The sequence below is a fragment of the Hypanus sabinus genome, chromosome 14 (genome assembly GCF_030144855.1).
Source record: "Hypanus sabinus isolate sHypSab1 chromosome 14, sHypSab1.hap1, whole genome shotgun sequence".
Lineage (NCBI taxonomy): Eukaryota > Metazoa > Chordata > Chondrichthyes > Myliobatiformes > Dasyatidae > Hypanus > Hypanus sabinus.
This window is the reverse complement of record NC_082719.1, coordinates 100,160,021-100,176,176: the sequence shown is the minus strand read 5'-3', so window position 1 is coordinate 100,176,176 and position 16,156 is coordinate 100,160,021. Positions and strand designations below refer to the sequence as shown.

General features: G+C 41.3%; 1 protein-coding gene across 2 annotated transcripts in view; it reads left to right on the top strand.

Moving 5' to 3' along the window:
- poli (polymerase (DNA directed) iota) overlaps positions 1–16,156 on the top strand; it is a 69,544-nt gene that overhangs the window by 29,451 nt on the left and 23,937 nt on the right. For both annotated transcript variants that reach the window (XM_059989716.1, XM_059989717.1), the window contains exon 4: positions 8,720–8,875. In XM_059989716.1, the coding sequence (XP_059845699.1) occupies positions 8,720–8,875 (156 nt within the window). The remainder of the gene's footprint in view (positions 1–8,719; positions 8,876–16,156) is intronic.

The following is a 16,156-nucleotide window of genomic DNA, read 5'->3' as shown; positions in this document are numbered from 1 at the left end:
CTGTATTACTGCCACAAAAAAAAACAAATTTCATGACATAGGTGAGTGATAAACCTGATTCTGATATGGGTCTCTAATGTGAACGCAGATTGGGAGGGGGGCAAGGAGAGGGGAATTATGGTTGGGAAAAGGGGAAAGGAGAGGAGAGGGAGTGGGAAGCACCATTGAGACATTCTGTAATGATCAATAAACAAGTTGTTTGGAATCAAATGACCTTGCCTGGTTTCCCAGGGCTGGGTGATGGCACCCATGCCATCACTTTCATGCCTGCACTCCTTCTGTGCCACCTGTCCCACACACCTCTCACGGCTCACCACCCTTGTCATTCCCAACACCCTTTCGCGCTTTTGCGCTTTGGCAAATAGAGTACCATGCAAAAGTCTTAGGCAGCCTAGCAGTACATTTATACCTGAGACTTTTGTGTTATATATGTCATCATATACAACCTTGAAATTCATTTTCCTGTGGGCAATCACAGTAACTAAGTAGCAACAATGAAAAGAATGGAACCAATGAAAATCGCACACAGTGAAGATGGACAAGATAACAAACTGTGCAAATACAAAAAGAAAGCACAAATAATAATAACCAATAAGTTTCGAGCATATGAGATGTAGAATCCTTGAAAGTGAGTGCTTAACTCGTGGAAGCAGTTCAATGCTGGGGTGAGTGAAGTTGAGTGGAAGTTATCCTCTATGGTTCAAAACACAGAGAAATCAGTAAATTACTCAACTCAAAAGGCATTAAATCCAAGCCTTCTTCTGTCTCACCGGTCGAGTTCAGCTGGTGTCAGCCGATACTGACAAAGGACAGAAACCCTGGCTGTCTTTGTTTCTTTTTAAGTTGAAGAACATTGGTCTGGAAGTGTACTGTATGTTAACTAACATAGAACAGTGCAGCACAGTACAGTCTCTTCACCCCACAATGTTGTTCCAACTTTTACCCAACTTCAGGAGCAAATTTGATTATTGGAGAAATCCTGGTAGTACTGTGGGAGTGAGCGTAGAGAGCACCACTCTTTTAATCCAGTGGTACTGATTGAAGACATCAGTCTACTCTTCTCTCCAACACAACCTTTTTTTTTCTTCTTCTTCTTCTTCTTTCATCCATGTGCCTATCTAAGAGTTTCTTAAATGTCCCTAATTATATTTGCCTCTATCAAACCCCTGGCAGTACTTTGCAAATACCCACCACTCTCTATGTATAAAAAAAACCTGTCGCTGACAACCCCGCATATAATTTCCTTCACACACCTTAAAAATTATGCCCCCTGTATTAGCCATTGCCACTCTGGGGGGAAAAGTCTCTGGTTGTCCATTCTACCTACACCTCTTTATTTATTTTTAATTTTAATTTATTTAGAGATACAGCATAGTGACAGACCCTTCTGGCCCAATGAGTACACGCTGTGACCAGTTAACCTACCAAATCGTTCGTCTTTGGACAGTGGGAAACCGGAGCACCTGGAAGAAATCCACACAGTTATGGAGAGAATGGAGAATGTACAATCTACTTACAGCAGATGGTCATTGATGGTCATTGGCACTGTAATAGGGTAATGCTAACACTACACTCCCGTGTTCGCCTTCCATCCTCTTGTACACCTCTGTCAAGTCTCCTCTCATCCTATTTTGATCCATAAAGTAAAAAGCCCTAAGTCGCTCAATCTTTCCCCCATAAGGCAAGATTTCTAATCCAGGCAGCATCCTGTTGAATCTCTTCTGCACCCTCTCTAAAGTTTCCACATCCTTCCTATAATGAGGTGACCAGAACTGAACACAATATTCCAAGTGTGGTCTATCCAGAGTTTTATAGAGCTGTGACATTACCTCATGGCTCTTGAACTCAGTACCCTGATTAGTGAAGGTCAACGCACCATACACCACCTTAACCGTCCTATCAACTTGCCTGGCAACCTAGAGGGAGGGATCTGTGGATGTGGACTCCAAGAACCCTCTGTTGCTCCATCCTGCCAGATATCTTAGTAGTGAGTTGCAGCTCGATAAATTCCTGGTTCGACCACATTTGGATTACTGCGATCAGTTGTGTTTGCCTTGTTGTACTGTAAAAACGATGTGAAAGTTTTGAAGAGGGTGTAGAGGAGTTTTTCCAGGATCCTGCCTGGAATTGGAGAGCATTTCTTACAAGGAATGGATGAGCAAGCTAGGGCTTTTCTCTTTGGAGTGAAGAAGGATAAGAGGTGAATTGATAGAGATGTACAAGATGATAAGAGGCATAGATCAAGAGGATAACCAGAGGCGCTTCCCCAGGGTGGAACTGGCTAATATGGGAAGAGGTATAATTTTAAGGTTTACAATATATGAGGAAAATATAATTTAAATTTGGAGGAAGGTATAGTGGGGGATTTTAAGGTAAGTCGTTCTACACAGATAGTGATGGGTGTGTGGATCCCACTGCTAGGGATGGTAGAGACAAATGTCAGTGGAAATCTGAGTCTCATTATTTGCCAAAGTTGGTCTGATGACTCTGTGGTGGTTGGGTGTATCAGGGAAGGGCAGGAGTCACAGTACAAGGACTGGTGGACAAGTTTGTGGAGTAGTGCGGAAGGAATCACCTGCTGATGAATGTGGCCAAAACCCAGGTGATGATGATTGATTTAGGAGGAAGAAGTTGTTGTAGGGGTGGAGGAGTTCACCTCAACAACAGACTTGACTGGAAAACCAACACCATAGCTGTTTACAAGAAGGGATAGGCAGACTCTATTTTCTTTTCTTTTTCAATTTTTTAATTATTATTATTAATATCAACATAATAAGATTAATACATAGATAATGGGATTACAAACACACACATTTCAACTGAACATGAAAGAATAGTTACAATAAGCAGTAGTTACAATATAAATATAAATGAGTCTTCCCAAATCATGGACGATACAAGTAACATATAAACAAAGCAAACCTAGGTATATCATAATATATATTAAAAAAAAACAAAAGAGAAAAAGAAAAAAATTTATGCAAGAAAAACTAATCTAACAATCTAATAACTAATAAGGAAAAAAAACAAAAAAAGAAAAAAAAGGAAAAAATATTGAGAAAAAGGGGCTGTTTATAATATCTAACAAGAATACAAAATCATCTATTTTCTAAGGAAGCTGAGATCCTTCAATGTGTGTAACAGGATGTTGGAGATCTTTTACCAATCTGTTGTAGTGAGTGCAGTCCTCTTTCCAGCTTTATTTGGGGGAGCAGCATCAGTGCTGGTGATGCAAAAAGACTAAATAAACCCATCAGAAAGGCTGGATCCGTCCTTGGTGACAACCTGGACTTTTCTGAGTTAGTGTTGGAGAGGATGTCACTAAATAAACTGTTATCCATATGGACAATCTGGCACATCCTCTCCATACCTACTGAATAAGCAGGTTTGAACAGGATCATTCAGCTCCGCTGTCACAAGGATTGTTACAGAAAATCTTTCCAAAAATCTTTCCAACCAAATGCAATAAACATATACAACAGTTCATCTCTGTGCAACAGAACACACATCATAGTACGATAGTCTCTGTTTTATTATTTCGTACATTGTTATTGCACATTGGTACATTATCATGTATATTATTATTCTGCTCTTTATTAGTAGTTAACTCTGCACACTGCTAAGTGTGTTTTTAAATATTGATGCTGTATTGAAACAATTTCATACTCAGGATCAATAAAGTTATTATTATACATTTAGGGAAATTTAAGAGACTTTTAGATAGGCATATGGATGAAAGGAAATGGAGGGCCACGTGGAAGGGAAGGGTTAGATTAATCTTGAAGTAGGTTTATTTCTGTAATTATTTGAAAACTCAATAAAAAAAGTTTTAAAAAAATCTTGAAGTAGGTTAAAAGATTATCACAACATTGTGGGCTGAAGGGCCTGTACTGTAATGTTCTATGTTCTAAATCATGCATGTTCTAAATCATACATGCATTACTTTGTCATCCCCACATCTAAACTCATAGCTGTAGAGGACCAGAAATAAACTAGACTAACTTGAGAACTATGTTTAGCAGTTGGGCTTTTATCTCCTTTGGTTAATAAGTAAAATGTTTTGCTGTGCAAAAAAATTTCTAGCACTCAATTTACAAGATAAATATTTTTCGGCAATCAAGTTGTTGATCCTTAAGATTGTAACTTCAGTTCATGAAACCCTGGGCTGAGACACTAATTGGGATTGTTATTAATCAAAGGTTGACATCAATGGAGACAGTTTACAAGTCGTCATTCTAGAAACATCATCATCAATCTTTGTTCATCTGTAAATTTACTAATTATTACCTCCTGCATTCAAATCCAGATTGCTAATACATGTAACAAACTTAAATTTAATGAGTCCCCACACCAGTCTCCATAACAATCCTTAATCCTTATCCAACATCTTCTGCCTCCACCTGCCAGGACAACTCTGGAGCCAATTTGTCAATTGCTCTGGATGGTATAGGGTCCTACCTTTGGAGCAGCCTCTCATGTGGGGCTCTTCTCAAAGGTATTACTGAAGTAAATGTATTTATTTAGAGATACAGCGTGGAACAGCCCCTTCTGACCCACTGAGCTGTGCCGCCCAGCAACGCATGTATTTAACTCTAGCCTCATCACAGGACAATTTACAATGACCAATTAGCCCACTAACCGATACGTCTTTGGAGTGTGGGAGGAAACTGGAGCACACAGAGGAAACGTGCATACATGGGGAAGACGTGCAGACTCCTTACAGGCAACATAGGAATTAAACTCTGAACTTCGAGCTGTAACAGTGTCACACTAACTGCTATGCTATCATAGCACCCCAACTTTGCTTACTTACTTACTAACTGGCCATTACACCACTGGCCACATAGCCATGAGGTTATGGTCTTGGAGGTTTTGAATGCATAGTCACTTGCAACAACTTAATTAAGACAATCATTCTATTACAGATTTGCATAGCCATCTTACAGAATCATAATGTCATAGTCATGGAACACTACAGCACAGAAACAGGCCCTATGGCTCATCTAGTCCACTCCGATCTGTTATTCTGTCTAGTCCCATTGACCTGCAACTGGATCAGAGCCCTCCGTATCCCTCCCATGTACTCATCCAAACTTCTCTTAGATGCCGAAATCAAACGCACATCTATCACTTCCTTTGGCAGCTTGGTCCACAATAGCACCACTCTTTGAGTGAAGATCCCCCTCGAGTCCAACTTAAACATTTCACCTTTCACCCTTAGCCTATGACCTGTACTTCCAGTCTCACCCACCCTCTGGAAAAAACCTGCTTGCATTTACCCTATCTATACCACCTTTAGTAGAGATAGTACGGGTGTCTGGCTGTCTTATCTATCTATATCTGTCTGTCTAATCTATCGTGTGTATTTGCACAGATTGCCATCTTTTGTACTTTGGCTGTTTGTGTGTAGTTTTTCATTGATTCTGTTGAATTTCTTTGTTCTAGTATGAATACCTGTAAGATGGTTAATCTCAGGGTAGTAGATGTTACATGCAGTACTGTGAAAGTCCAAAGCACCCAAGCTATGCATATGTGCCCAAGACTTTTGCACAGTATTGTAAGTACTTTCATAATAATTCTTTTGAACTTTGAAGGTAATCAGGAAGGTAATTCTTGCTGTTGCTGCATTGCCTAGCTAAAAGCAACACACACAAAATGCTGGAGGAACTCAGGAAAGGAATAAACAGTCAACATTTCAGCCAAGACCAAGACTATAAAGGAAGGGGGAACCAGCCAGAATAAGGAAGTAGGAAGAGGGGAAAGAGTACATGCTGCAGGTGATAGGTGAGACCAGGTGAGGGGGAAGGTGGGTGGGTGATGAAGTAAGATGCTGGGAGGCCATAGGTGAACGAGGTAAAGGGCAGAAGAAGAAAGAATATGATATGAGAGGACTATGGAAGAAAGGAAAAGAGGAGGGGTAGCAAAGTGATGGCATGTGAGGAGGAGTGAGAGGGTAATCAGAATGGAGAATGGGAAAACGAGAGGAGGGAGGGGAGGGAATTACCGGACGTTGGAGAAATCAATGTTCATGCCACTGGGTTAGAGTTCCCATCTGGAATATAAGGTGTTGGTCCTCCAATCCCATCGTGGCAGTAGAGGAAGCCATGGGCAGACAATATGCATGGTCATGCACTTTGATAGTAGAAATATATGTGTAAAAGGGGGAGAAAATCCAAAAAATTGAGATGCAGAGGGACTTGGGAGTCTTTGTGCAGAACACCCTAAAGATTAATTTGCAGGTAGAGTCAGTGGTGAGGAAGGCAAATGCAATGTTAGCATTCATTTCAAGAGGTCTAGAATACAAGAGCAGGGATGTGATGCTGAGGCTTTATAAGGCACCAGTATTGTGAATAGTTTTGGGCTGCTCATCTAAAAAAAGATGTGCTGGCATTGGAAAGGGTTCAGAGGAACTCACAACGACGATTCTCAGAATGAAAGGGTATTCATTGAGGAATGTTTGATGGCTATGGGTCTGTACTTACTGGAATTTAGAAGGATGGGGGGGATCTCATTGAAACCTTTCAAATGTTGGAAGGCCTGGACAGTGTAGATGTGGAAAGGATGTTTCCCATGGTGGAGGAATCTAGGACAAGAGGGCACAACTTCAGGATAGAGGGGTGTCCATTTAAATGGAGATGTGGAAAAATTTCTTTATCCAGAGGGTGGTGAATTTGTGGAATTTGTTACCACAGGCAGCTGTGGAGGCCAGGTTGTTGGATATATTTAGGGCAAGACTTGATAGGTTCTTGATTGGACATGGCATGAAGTTTATAGGAAGAAGGCCAGATGCGGGGCTGAGGTGGGGAAAAAAAGATCAGCCATGATTGAATGGTGGAGCAGACTCGATGTTTCAAATTGTCTAATTCTGCTCCAATGTCTTATGGACATTTTGGAATGGAAATGAAATCAAATTGAAATGGGTAGCCACCAGGAGATCCTGCCTTTTCTGGTGATCAGAGCGAAGGTGCTGAAAAATACCGCAGCTTAATTTGTTGTTACATAGTCCTGTTTGATAAGTTACATACTATATGCATATTACTGCATAATGCAGGGTTACATAGCCTACAGATTTAAACATGAGATTCTGCAGATGCTGGAAATCCAGAGCAACACACAAAAACATACAGGAGAAACTCAGCAGGTCAGTCAGCATCCATGGAAATGAATAAACAGTTGACATTTCAGGCCGAGACCCTTCATCAGCACTGGAGAAAATGGGGGTGAATGCCAGAATAAGAAGGTGGCGGGGTCGAGTGGGGGGGGGGGGAAGAGGATAAGCCAGAAGGTGATGGGTGAGACCAGGTCGGTGGGGGAATGTGGTGAAGTAAAAAGCTGGGAGGTAATAGATGGTAAAGGACTGGAGAAAAGGGAATCTGATAGGAGAGGAGAAAGGGAAGGAGGAGGGGCTCTTTTACCTTGAATAGAGAAGTTGTTTCTGAGGGACTTGCTGGTTTATACATGAAAGACTCAAAAGTTTCCTTTGTTCCTGTCAAGACAGCTGACTGTTCTTCTAAAACAACAATGAGAGAAATATTGTTGTCTCCTAGTAACCTAAACCATATTGCCTACGTTCAATACATTTTCCACTGATCAGCATTATTCTGTCCCTTGAGTAGGTAACTGTAAATGTGAAAAAAACATCATGTTTAACTTTTGAAATTGCACCATATGGAAAAATCAGTACCTTCTGTTTGTTTAATTCATATTTTGCACTTAATCAATAAAACATGGGGTATTTTATTTATGTATTTATTTAGTGATACAGCGTGGAGTAGGCCTTTCCGGCTCTTGGAGCCAAGCTATCTCAGTTACCCTTGACAAACCCAATTAACCCTAACCTAATCAGAGGACAATTTACAATGACCTGTTAACCTATCTGGTATATCTTTGTACAGTGAGAGGAAACGGGAGGACCCAGAGAAATCCCACGCTTTCCATGGGGAAGGTATATAGAGATTCCTTAACAGCACAGGACTGGAATTGCACTCCGAACTCCGGAATGCCCCAAGATGTGCTGGGGGTAGCCGGCAAGTGTGGCCATGCTACAGGCGCCAACGTAGCATGTCCGCAACTCTCAAACCCTAACCCTTACATCTTTGGAAAGTAGGAGGAAACCATGTCATCACTGGAAAACAAACAAACTCCTTACAGACTCCTTGCTTCCCTCGAGCATGGGAGAATGAGGGGAGATTAGACAGAAGTATACAAAATTATGAGGATATGGATAGGGCAAATGCAAGTAGACTTTTTCCACTGAAGTTGGGTGAGACAAGAGGTCATGGATTAAGGGTGAAAGGCAAAATGGTTATGGGAACATGAGGGAAATCTTCTTCACTCAGAGGGTGGTGAGAGTGTGGAACAAGCTGGCAGCACAAGTGGTGGATGTGGGTTCTATAGTACTGTGCTAAAAGTCTTAGGCACCCTAGCTATATATATGTTGCTAAGACTTTTCTGCAGTACTGTATTTCAACATTTTAGAAAAACTTGGATAGGTATGTGGGTGGAAGGGTTATGGTCTGGGTGTAGGTCAGTGAAACTAGGCAGAGTAATTGTTTAGCATGGACTAGATGGGCCAAAGGGCTTGGTTCTGTGCTGTTGTATTCTATAACTCTATATGTAGGCATGACATTGTGGGCCGAAGGATCCATTCTGCTCTGTACTGTTCTGTGATTTATTTACTGAATTAATCTTCTCTGTATTGTCTTGGATTATTTCTCAGAATTGCTGGAGGAGTTCAGTCCACTAGTGGAACGACTAGGCTTTGATGAAAATTTTGTCGACATAACTGAACTAGTGGAGAAGAGATTGCAACGGATTGGAAGTGGTGTTGTTCCTGCAGACTTGTTTGTATCTGGTCATGTCTACAGTAACCAGGGTAAGAACAATTCCACCACTAACTGCACCGTCTAGCTTTTGATTGTTGTTCCTTCATCCTTCATTGCAGTTAGCATAACGCAATTACAGCGCCAGTAACCTTTTGGGGAAAGCACCTCATCTTAAGAGAGTTTTTCCTTTCAAACGAGCAGATTAAAACTGAAAATGACTCTGGTTAAAATCATCAATGTAATAAATCTGTTGATGTGTAATTGAATGAAGGTATGATAGGCATGGCAGCTTAGGGGGTCACACAGTAGTGAAGCAGTTAGCATAATGTGATTACTGTGCCAGCAACCCGGGTTGAATTCCCGCCATTGTCTGTAAGGTGTTTATGTTCTCCCAAACAAGAGAAAGTCTGCAGATGCTGGAAATCTGAGCAGCACACACAAAATGTTGGAGGAACTTGGCAGGCCAGGCAGCATCTTATTTCTCCAGGTGCTTTGGTTTCCTATCACATTTCTAAGATGTACGGGTTAGAGTTAGTAAGTTGTGTACATGCTGTTGGCACCAGAAGCATGTTAACACTTTTCCACAGTGCATATTTGGATTACATTGGTCGTTGATGTTAATGATACATCTCACTGTATATTTTGATGTTTCAATGTACATGTGACAAATAAATCTGATCATTACATCTTTCTTTAATCTTTGTACAACCCTGTCACTTCAGTTCTGTTCATGACATGCAATGTTCTCGCTAATTGTTTTTTACAGCTGTGCAGACCAAGCAGTGCTCCAAGCAGAAAGTTTTTACATGGCCTGAAAAATGCACGGCATTTTAAATTCTTTTCGTAGTATGTATCCCAAACAAGCACAGACCACAACTCAACACAATAAACAATACAGGGCAGTCAAATCAACCGACAGGCACAATGACAAAAGTAAAAAGTTTTGCCAAACGGCATCAGCTATCAGATGATCAGTAGTATATTAACAATGAGCTACCGACTTCCATTCTGTGTTTATTGTTTCAATTTATAGCAGTGTTGTAACTTGAAACACTGACAATGTAAATACGTTGAAACTCTAAAATATTTCAAAGTATGGATTATATTTATGGATTGTATTATTAGCACATAATTAATTACAGGGTATTTCCCAATTATATTAACATATATTTCAAAATTATATTTGCATAATTTCAAAATTTATTCTCATTATACAAAATTAAATACTAGCTGTCTGGCAACAGAGGATATGTGCATGAGAGCATTTCATTTTCTGCATGGCTGTGCCCTCGCACAGTTTAGAGGAAATACGATGATGTGTTTTTCCCCTCTATCTTATGAGAACATGGTGGCATAGTAGCATAATAGTTAGCACAGCGCTTTACAGTACCTGCAACCCGGGTTCAATCCCCGCCACTGCCTGTAAGGAGTTAGTACATTCCCCCAGTGTTCCAGTTTCTTCCCACAGTCCAAAGACGTACCAGTTAGTAGGTTAATTGGTCATTGTAAATTGTGCTTTGATTAGGCTAAGATTAATTTGGGGGATTGCTGGGTAGCATGGCTAGAAGGACCTATTCTGCGCTGTATGTCGATAAGTAAAAAAAATTTAAAAGTACCCTTTTGACTTTTTTCAGGCTAGCTACTAATATCTTCTTCTTTTGCTCAGAGTCATATTTCATCTGATAGAAGATCTATAAAGTCCTTGTTTTTTTTTGCTTAATTAAAACTGCTCAACAAATGTAAATTATTATACTCCTGTACATGATCATTAAGTTGCATCTTGGGACTAGTTATCTGAACACTATAAACACAAGAGATTGTGCAGATGGTAGAAATCTTGAGGAACACGCACACAAAATGCTGGAGGAACTCAGCAGGTCTGGCAGCGTCTATGGAGGGAAATACGCAATAAACGTTTCAGGTCAGGACCCTTCGTCAGACCTGGAAAAGAAGGGGGAAGAAGAATGTGGGGGAGGGAGGAGGAGGAGCTGGCAGGTGTTAGGTGAAGCCAGGTTGGTGGGTGGTGGAATGAGAAGCTGCCAGGTGATAGGTGGAAAAGGCAAGGGGCTGAGAAAGAAGGAATCTGGTGGGAGAGCAGAATCTGGTGGACCATAGGAGAACTGGAAGGAAGAGGGGCATCAGAGAGTGGTGATGGGTAGGTGAGAAGAGAAAGGGTGCGAGGGGAATGAGAATGGAGAAAGAGAAGAGGGGAAGGGGAGAAATTACAGGAAGTTAGTCCAGTAAGCCTCTGATGTCATCTTGCTCTTTGCACGGTGTTCAGTTCTGATTATCAATGGGGGGGGGAGGGTGGAAGAATTTCCCCTGGGAAGTGTAGGCAGAGTAAGACCATAGCACTGTAGTGGGCACAGCTGAAGGAGGGGGAAGAGAAGTGTCGAGAGAGTAATAATTGTGATGGGTTCTGTGTTGGTGGATTGCCCCTCAACAGAGCTAGGACCAATATCCTTCTGCTGTGGGCAGAGGTTTCAACCGAACCTGCAGGGGGATGAACCTGGAAAGGAGCTTTAAAAAGGCTGAAAATCACATTGGGGGAGCTAAATAGCATCAGAACAGGAAATCAGATTATACATAGGGCTAGCCTGTGAGAGACTGCAGGAATGTTAGATTACATTGATTTAACATAAACACAAGCCATGTATCAAACTAGATTTTTATGTGTATTGCTCAAGATTTCCAGGGTGTTCAGAACCTCTTGTGTGTATGGTGGGAGGGCAGATAGGTAGTCAATAAAAAATGTGAAGTGTTACGGTTTGAAGCACAGTTCTAAATGTCGTGCTAGCACAAAAGGATCAGAATCAGGTCCAATATCATTGGTGTACAGTACATCATGAAATTTGTTCTGTGGGAGCAATACAGTTCAAAACATAAAGAAACAGTTTCAATATATATATATAGGGAAAAAATAGGCAGGTGATGTACATGGGTTCATTGTCTATTCAGAAATCTGATGGTAGAGAGGAAGAAGCTGTTCCTGAATCGTTGAGTGTCTGCCTTCAGGCTCCCATACCTCCTCCTTGATGGTAGCAATGGGAAAAGAACATATCCTGTGTGATGGGGGTCTTAATGATGGGTTCCCCTTCTGATGATGTCCCCGATGCTGCGGAGGCTACTGTCCATGATGGATTGGCTGAGTTTGAAACTTTTGTGCAACTTTTCCTGATCCTGTGCCTCTATATTAGCCAGTGTCACAAACAATGGAGAATGCTTTCCATGGTACATCTGTAGAAAATTGTGACATACCAAATCTTCTCAAACTCCTCATAAAATATAGCTGCTTGCCTATTTCTTTGTAGTGGTATCAATATGTTGGGCCCAGGATAGATTTTCAGAGATGTTGACACCCAGGGACTTGAAACTGCTCACCCTTTCCACTGCTGATCCCTCGATGAGGACTGGCTTGTGTTCCCTCAACTTCCCCTTACTGAAGTTCACCATCAGTTCCTTGGTTTTATTGACATTGAGCGCGAGGTTGTGTTGTGTGTTCAACCAGCCGAATTATCTCACTCCTGTACACTTCCTCCTTGCTTTCACCTGAAATTCTGCCAACAATAGTTGTGTCATCAGAAAATGTATAGATGGTATTTGAGCTGTGTAGTCACACACCGTCCTGTGTGTGAAATAATTGTTCCACTGTATCCCATGCAGCAATGCAAAAACACAATTAGATAAACGCTGTATCTCTAGATAAATAAATTAATAGCAGCTCTGTGAAACATTATACAAAAGGCTCAGTCTTTATTGCTATCCCCTTGGGCCCCAATATAGCATTACACTTTACATAACGTCTTTGGATGCAAATATTATTTATTCCTGGCAAATCTCTTGCTACTTAATTTAGAAGTGAAGAGGAAGACTAACACAACCTTGTGAAACTCAGCCACGAGCAACGCAAGATCTCTGAGCTCCAAGAAAATGTTTCAATAAATACATTTATTAATTAAATGTTGTGCTCTCAAGTGGAAAGTATTCAATTTTAGCTGAAGACTTAAGTATTAATTTGATAAATTGTTTTTTATACATAACATATATCATCTGACTATCGATATTAAGTGTTAGTATGTTAAATAATGCATGGGTGGATCAGAATCAGGTTTATTATTATCACTGGCATAGGTCATGAAATTTGTTGTTTAGTGGCATAAAATGTACTATAAATTATAATAAACCTCTCTCTCCTCTCTTTCCCCTTTCTCTTCCTCCCCCTCTCCCCCCCTTCGCTCTCACACACACATAATTTATAAGGACATATGTATATAGCTAGGCTGCCTAAGACCTTTGCACAGTACTGTATTCGTCAACGTGGAGCGGAGAGTGAGCTTGTAAATCTGGCGGGAGCAAAAGATGTTGGAAATGGTGGGAGTGGAGTGTCCCGAGAGCAATAGTGGCAGAGAAGGAGTGCCAGTGATGGGGGTGGGGTGGGGGTTGGCACGAGTGCAAACACATCCAGCCTTGAGATACCAGGCACAATCATTCGATTCCAAACAGTTGATTTATTTATCATTACAGAATGACTTTCTGGTGTTTCCCACTCCCTCTCCTCTTCCTTCTCCCTTTCCCAACCTTGGTTCCTCTCTCCCTGCCCCCTTCCCACTCTCAGTTTGTGATAGAGAACCATATCAGAATCAGAATCACGTCACTCACGTGTCATGAAATTTGTTTTTATATCTACATATATGTATTTGTAGAGAAACAAGAGATGAGAAATAGTGTTCAGTGTCTGTTCAGAAATCTGATGGCAGTGTGGAAGAAGCTGTTCTTAAAATGTTGTGTGTCTCTTCAGCTTCCTGTAATTTCTCCTTGATGGTAGCAATGAGAAGCATCTTGGGTAATGGCGATCCTTAATGATGGAAGCCACCTTTCTGATGCATCGCCAGTTGAAGGTGTCCTTGACGGTGGAGAGGCTAGTGCCCATGATGGAGCTGGCTGTTTGCAATTTTCGCCAGCTTTTTTCAATCCTTTGCAGTGCCCCTTAATATCAGAGACTTATCTCCATATATGGTCCCATTCTGCGATGGCTGAGTGGTGCCACAACAACAAGCTCCTACTCAATGTCAACAAGACCAAGGAGTTGATTATTGACTTCAAGAAGAGGAAACCGGAGGTCCATAAGTCAGTCTTTATTGGGGGATCAGAGGTGGAGAGAGTCAGCAACTATAAATTACTCAGTGTTATCATTCCAGAGTGTCTGTCCTCGGTCCAGCATATAAGTTCAATTATAAAGAAAGTACCGTAGCACCTCTAGTTCCTTCAGTTTGTGAAGATGTCATGCCGAACCTAAAACTTTGCTAGACTTCTATAGATGTGTGGTGGAGAGTATATTGACTAGCTGCATCACTCACTGGTATGGAAACACCATTGCCCTTGAATGGAAAATCCGACAAAAATTATTAGGTACTGCCCAGTACATCAGGGTAAAGCCCTCTGTACTTTTGAGCACATCTACACAGAGCGCTGTCGAAGGAAAGCAGCAACCATCATCAAGAACTCCCATCTCCCAGATCATGCTCTCTTCTCACTGCTGCCATAAGGAAAAAGGTACAGGAGCCTCAGGACACACAGCACCAGGTTCAGGAACAGTTATTACTGCGCAACGATCAGGCTCTTGAACCAGAGGGCGTAACTTCACTCATGCACCAGTAAATTATTTCCACAATCTATAGACTCCCTTTCAGGAACTCTCCTTCTCATGTTCTCACTAAATATTGCTTACTTAATTATTTACTATTGTTTTCTTTTGTATTTGCGCAAGTTGTTGTCTTTTTGCATATTGGTTGTTTGCCCGTCCTGTTGGGTAAGGTCTTTTGTTGATTCTATTTTGTTTCTTGGATTTATTGATTATGTCAGCAAGAAAACAAATCTCTGGGTTATATATAGTGATATGCATGTAATTTGATAACAAATTTACTTTGAACCTTATCATGAGACAATTTATGATGACCAATCAACCTACCAAGCGTTATGTCTTTGGATTGTTGGAGGAAACTGGAGCACCTGGGAAAAAAAATTCCATTCATACCACAAGGATGTCACACAGGCTCCTTATAGATGACTTTATAATTGAACTCCAAACTCTGGTGCTCTGAGCTGTAATAGTGTTGGGCTAACGGTTATGCTATCTTGGAGCTTTGTAACATATAAGAGAAGGTTCAAACATCAGAGGTGCAGATGGATTTAGGAGTCCTTGTGCAAGACTCCCGGAAGTTTAATTTACAGGCTGAGTCTGTGGCAAAGAAGGCAAATGCAGTGTTGACATTTATTTCAAGGGGAGTGGAATATAAAAGCAAGGCGATAATGCTGAGGCTTTATAAGAGACTAGTCAGGCTGCACTTGGAGTATTGTCAACAGTTCAGAGCCCCATATCTCAGAAAGGATGTGACTGGTGTGTTGTCATTGGAGAGAGTCCAGAGGAAATTCACAAGGATGATTCTGGGAATGAAAGGGTTAACACATGAGCAGCGTTTGGCAGCTTTGGGCCTGCTGTACTTACTGGAACTTAGAAGAACACAGAGGAATCAAATGTTGAAAGGACTAGATAGGGAGGATGTTTCCTTTGGGGGGGGGCTATCCAGAACTAGAGGGCACAGCCTCAAAATTGAGGGATGACCTTTTAGAACAGAGATAAGGAGGAATTTTTTTTAACCAGAAAGTAGTAATCTGTCACAGAATGTGGTTGAGACCAAATCTGTGGATATATTTAAGGAGGAAGTTGATCATTTCCTGATCACAGGGCATCAAAGGATATGATGAGAAGGCAGGTGTATGGGTTGAGTGGGATCCCGGATCCACCATGATGGGATGGCGCAGCAGACTTGATGGACTGAATGGTCAAATTCTGCTCTTATGATGTCTTACAGTCTTATGATCTAACAAGAGATTTAAAATCCATCTGGAAAACATTTTAAGGTACTTAAATGAGTCAGTAATTTTTGGCTGTGCAGAACTGTAAGGGAATGTAAGACACAGGTCTGAATTTGATTACTATTGCAGGCCTGGACACGGCCTTTTCACCTGTACCTCCACTGCTTTCAGCAAGACTACAGGGAAGTCTTTTCCCTGGACAGAACAGCTCTCTGTTGTGCCACCTGCACATTCTGAGCTGTCAGATGACTGCCTGCAGGACACATGACAACTGCTGCTGTCTTGGTAAAAATCTGGTAAGTTCAGTGCTCGCCCCAGCCCTCAGGAATACTTTGAGAGGAGGAAATGTTAATCGCCATGACAAATATTCAAGTCCAGGAAGCCTGCTTGTGTCTTCTTCACATCTTCTAAATGCCCCTGAGAGACTCTGCTTGCTAATTCCTCTGTCTGAGTTG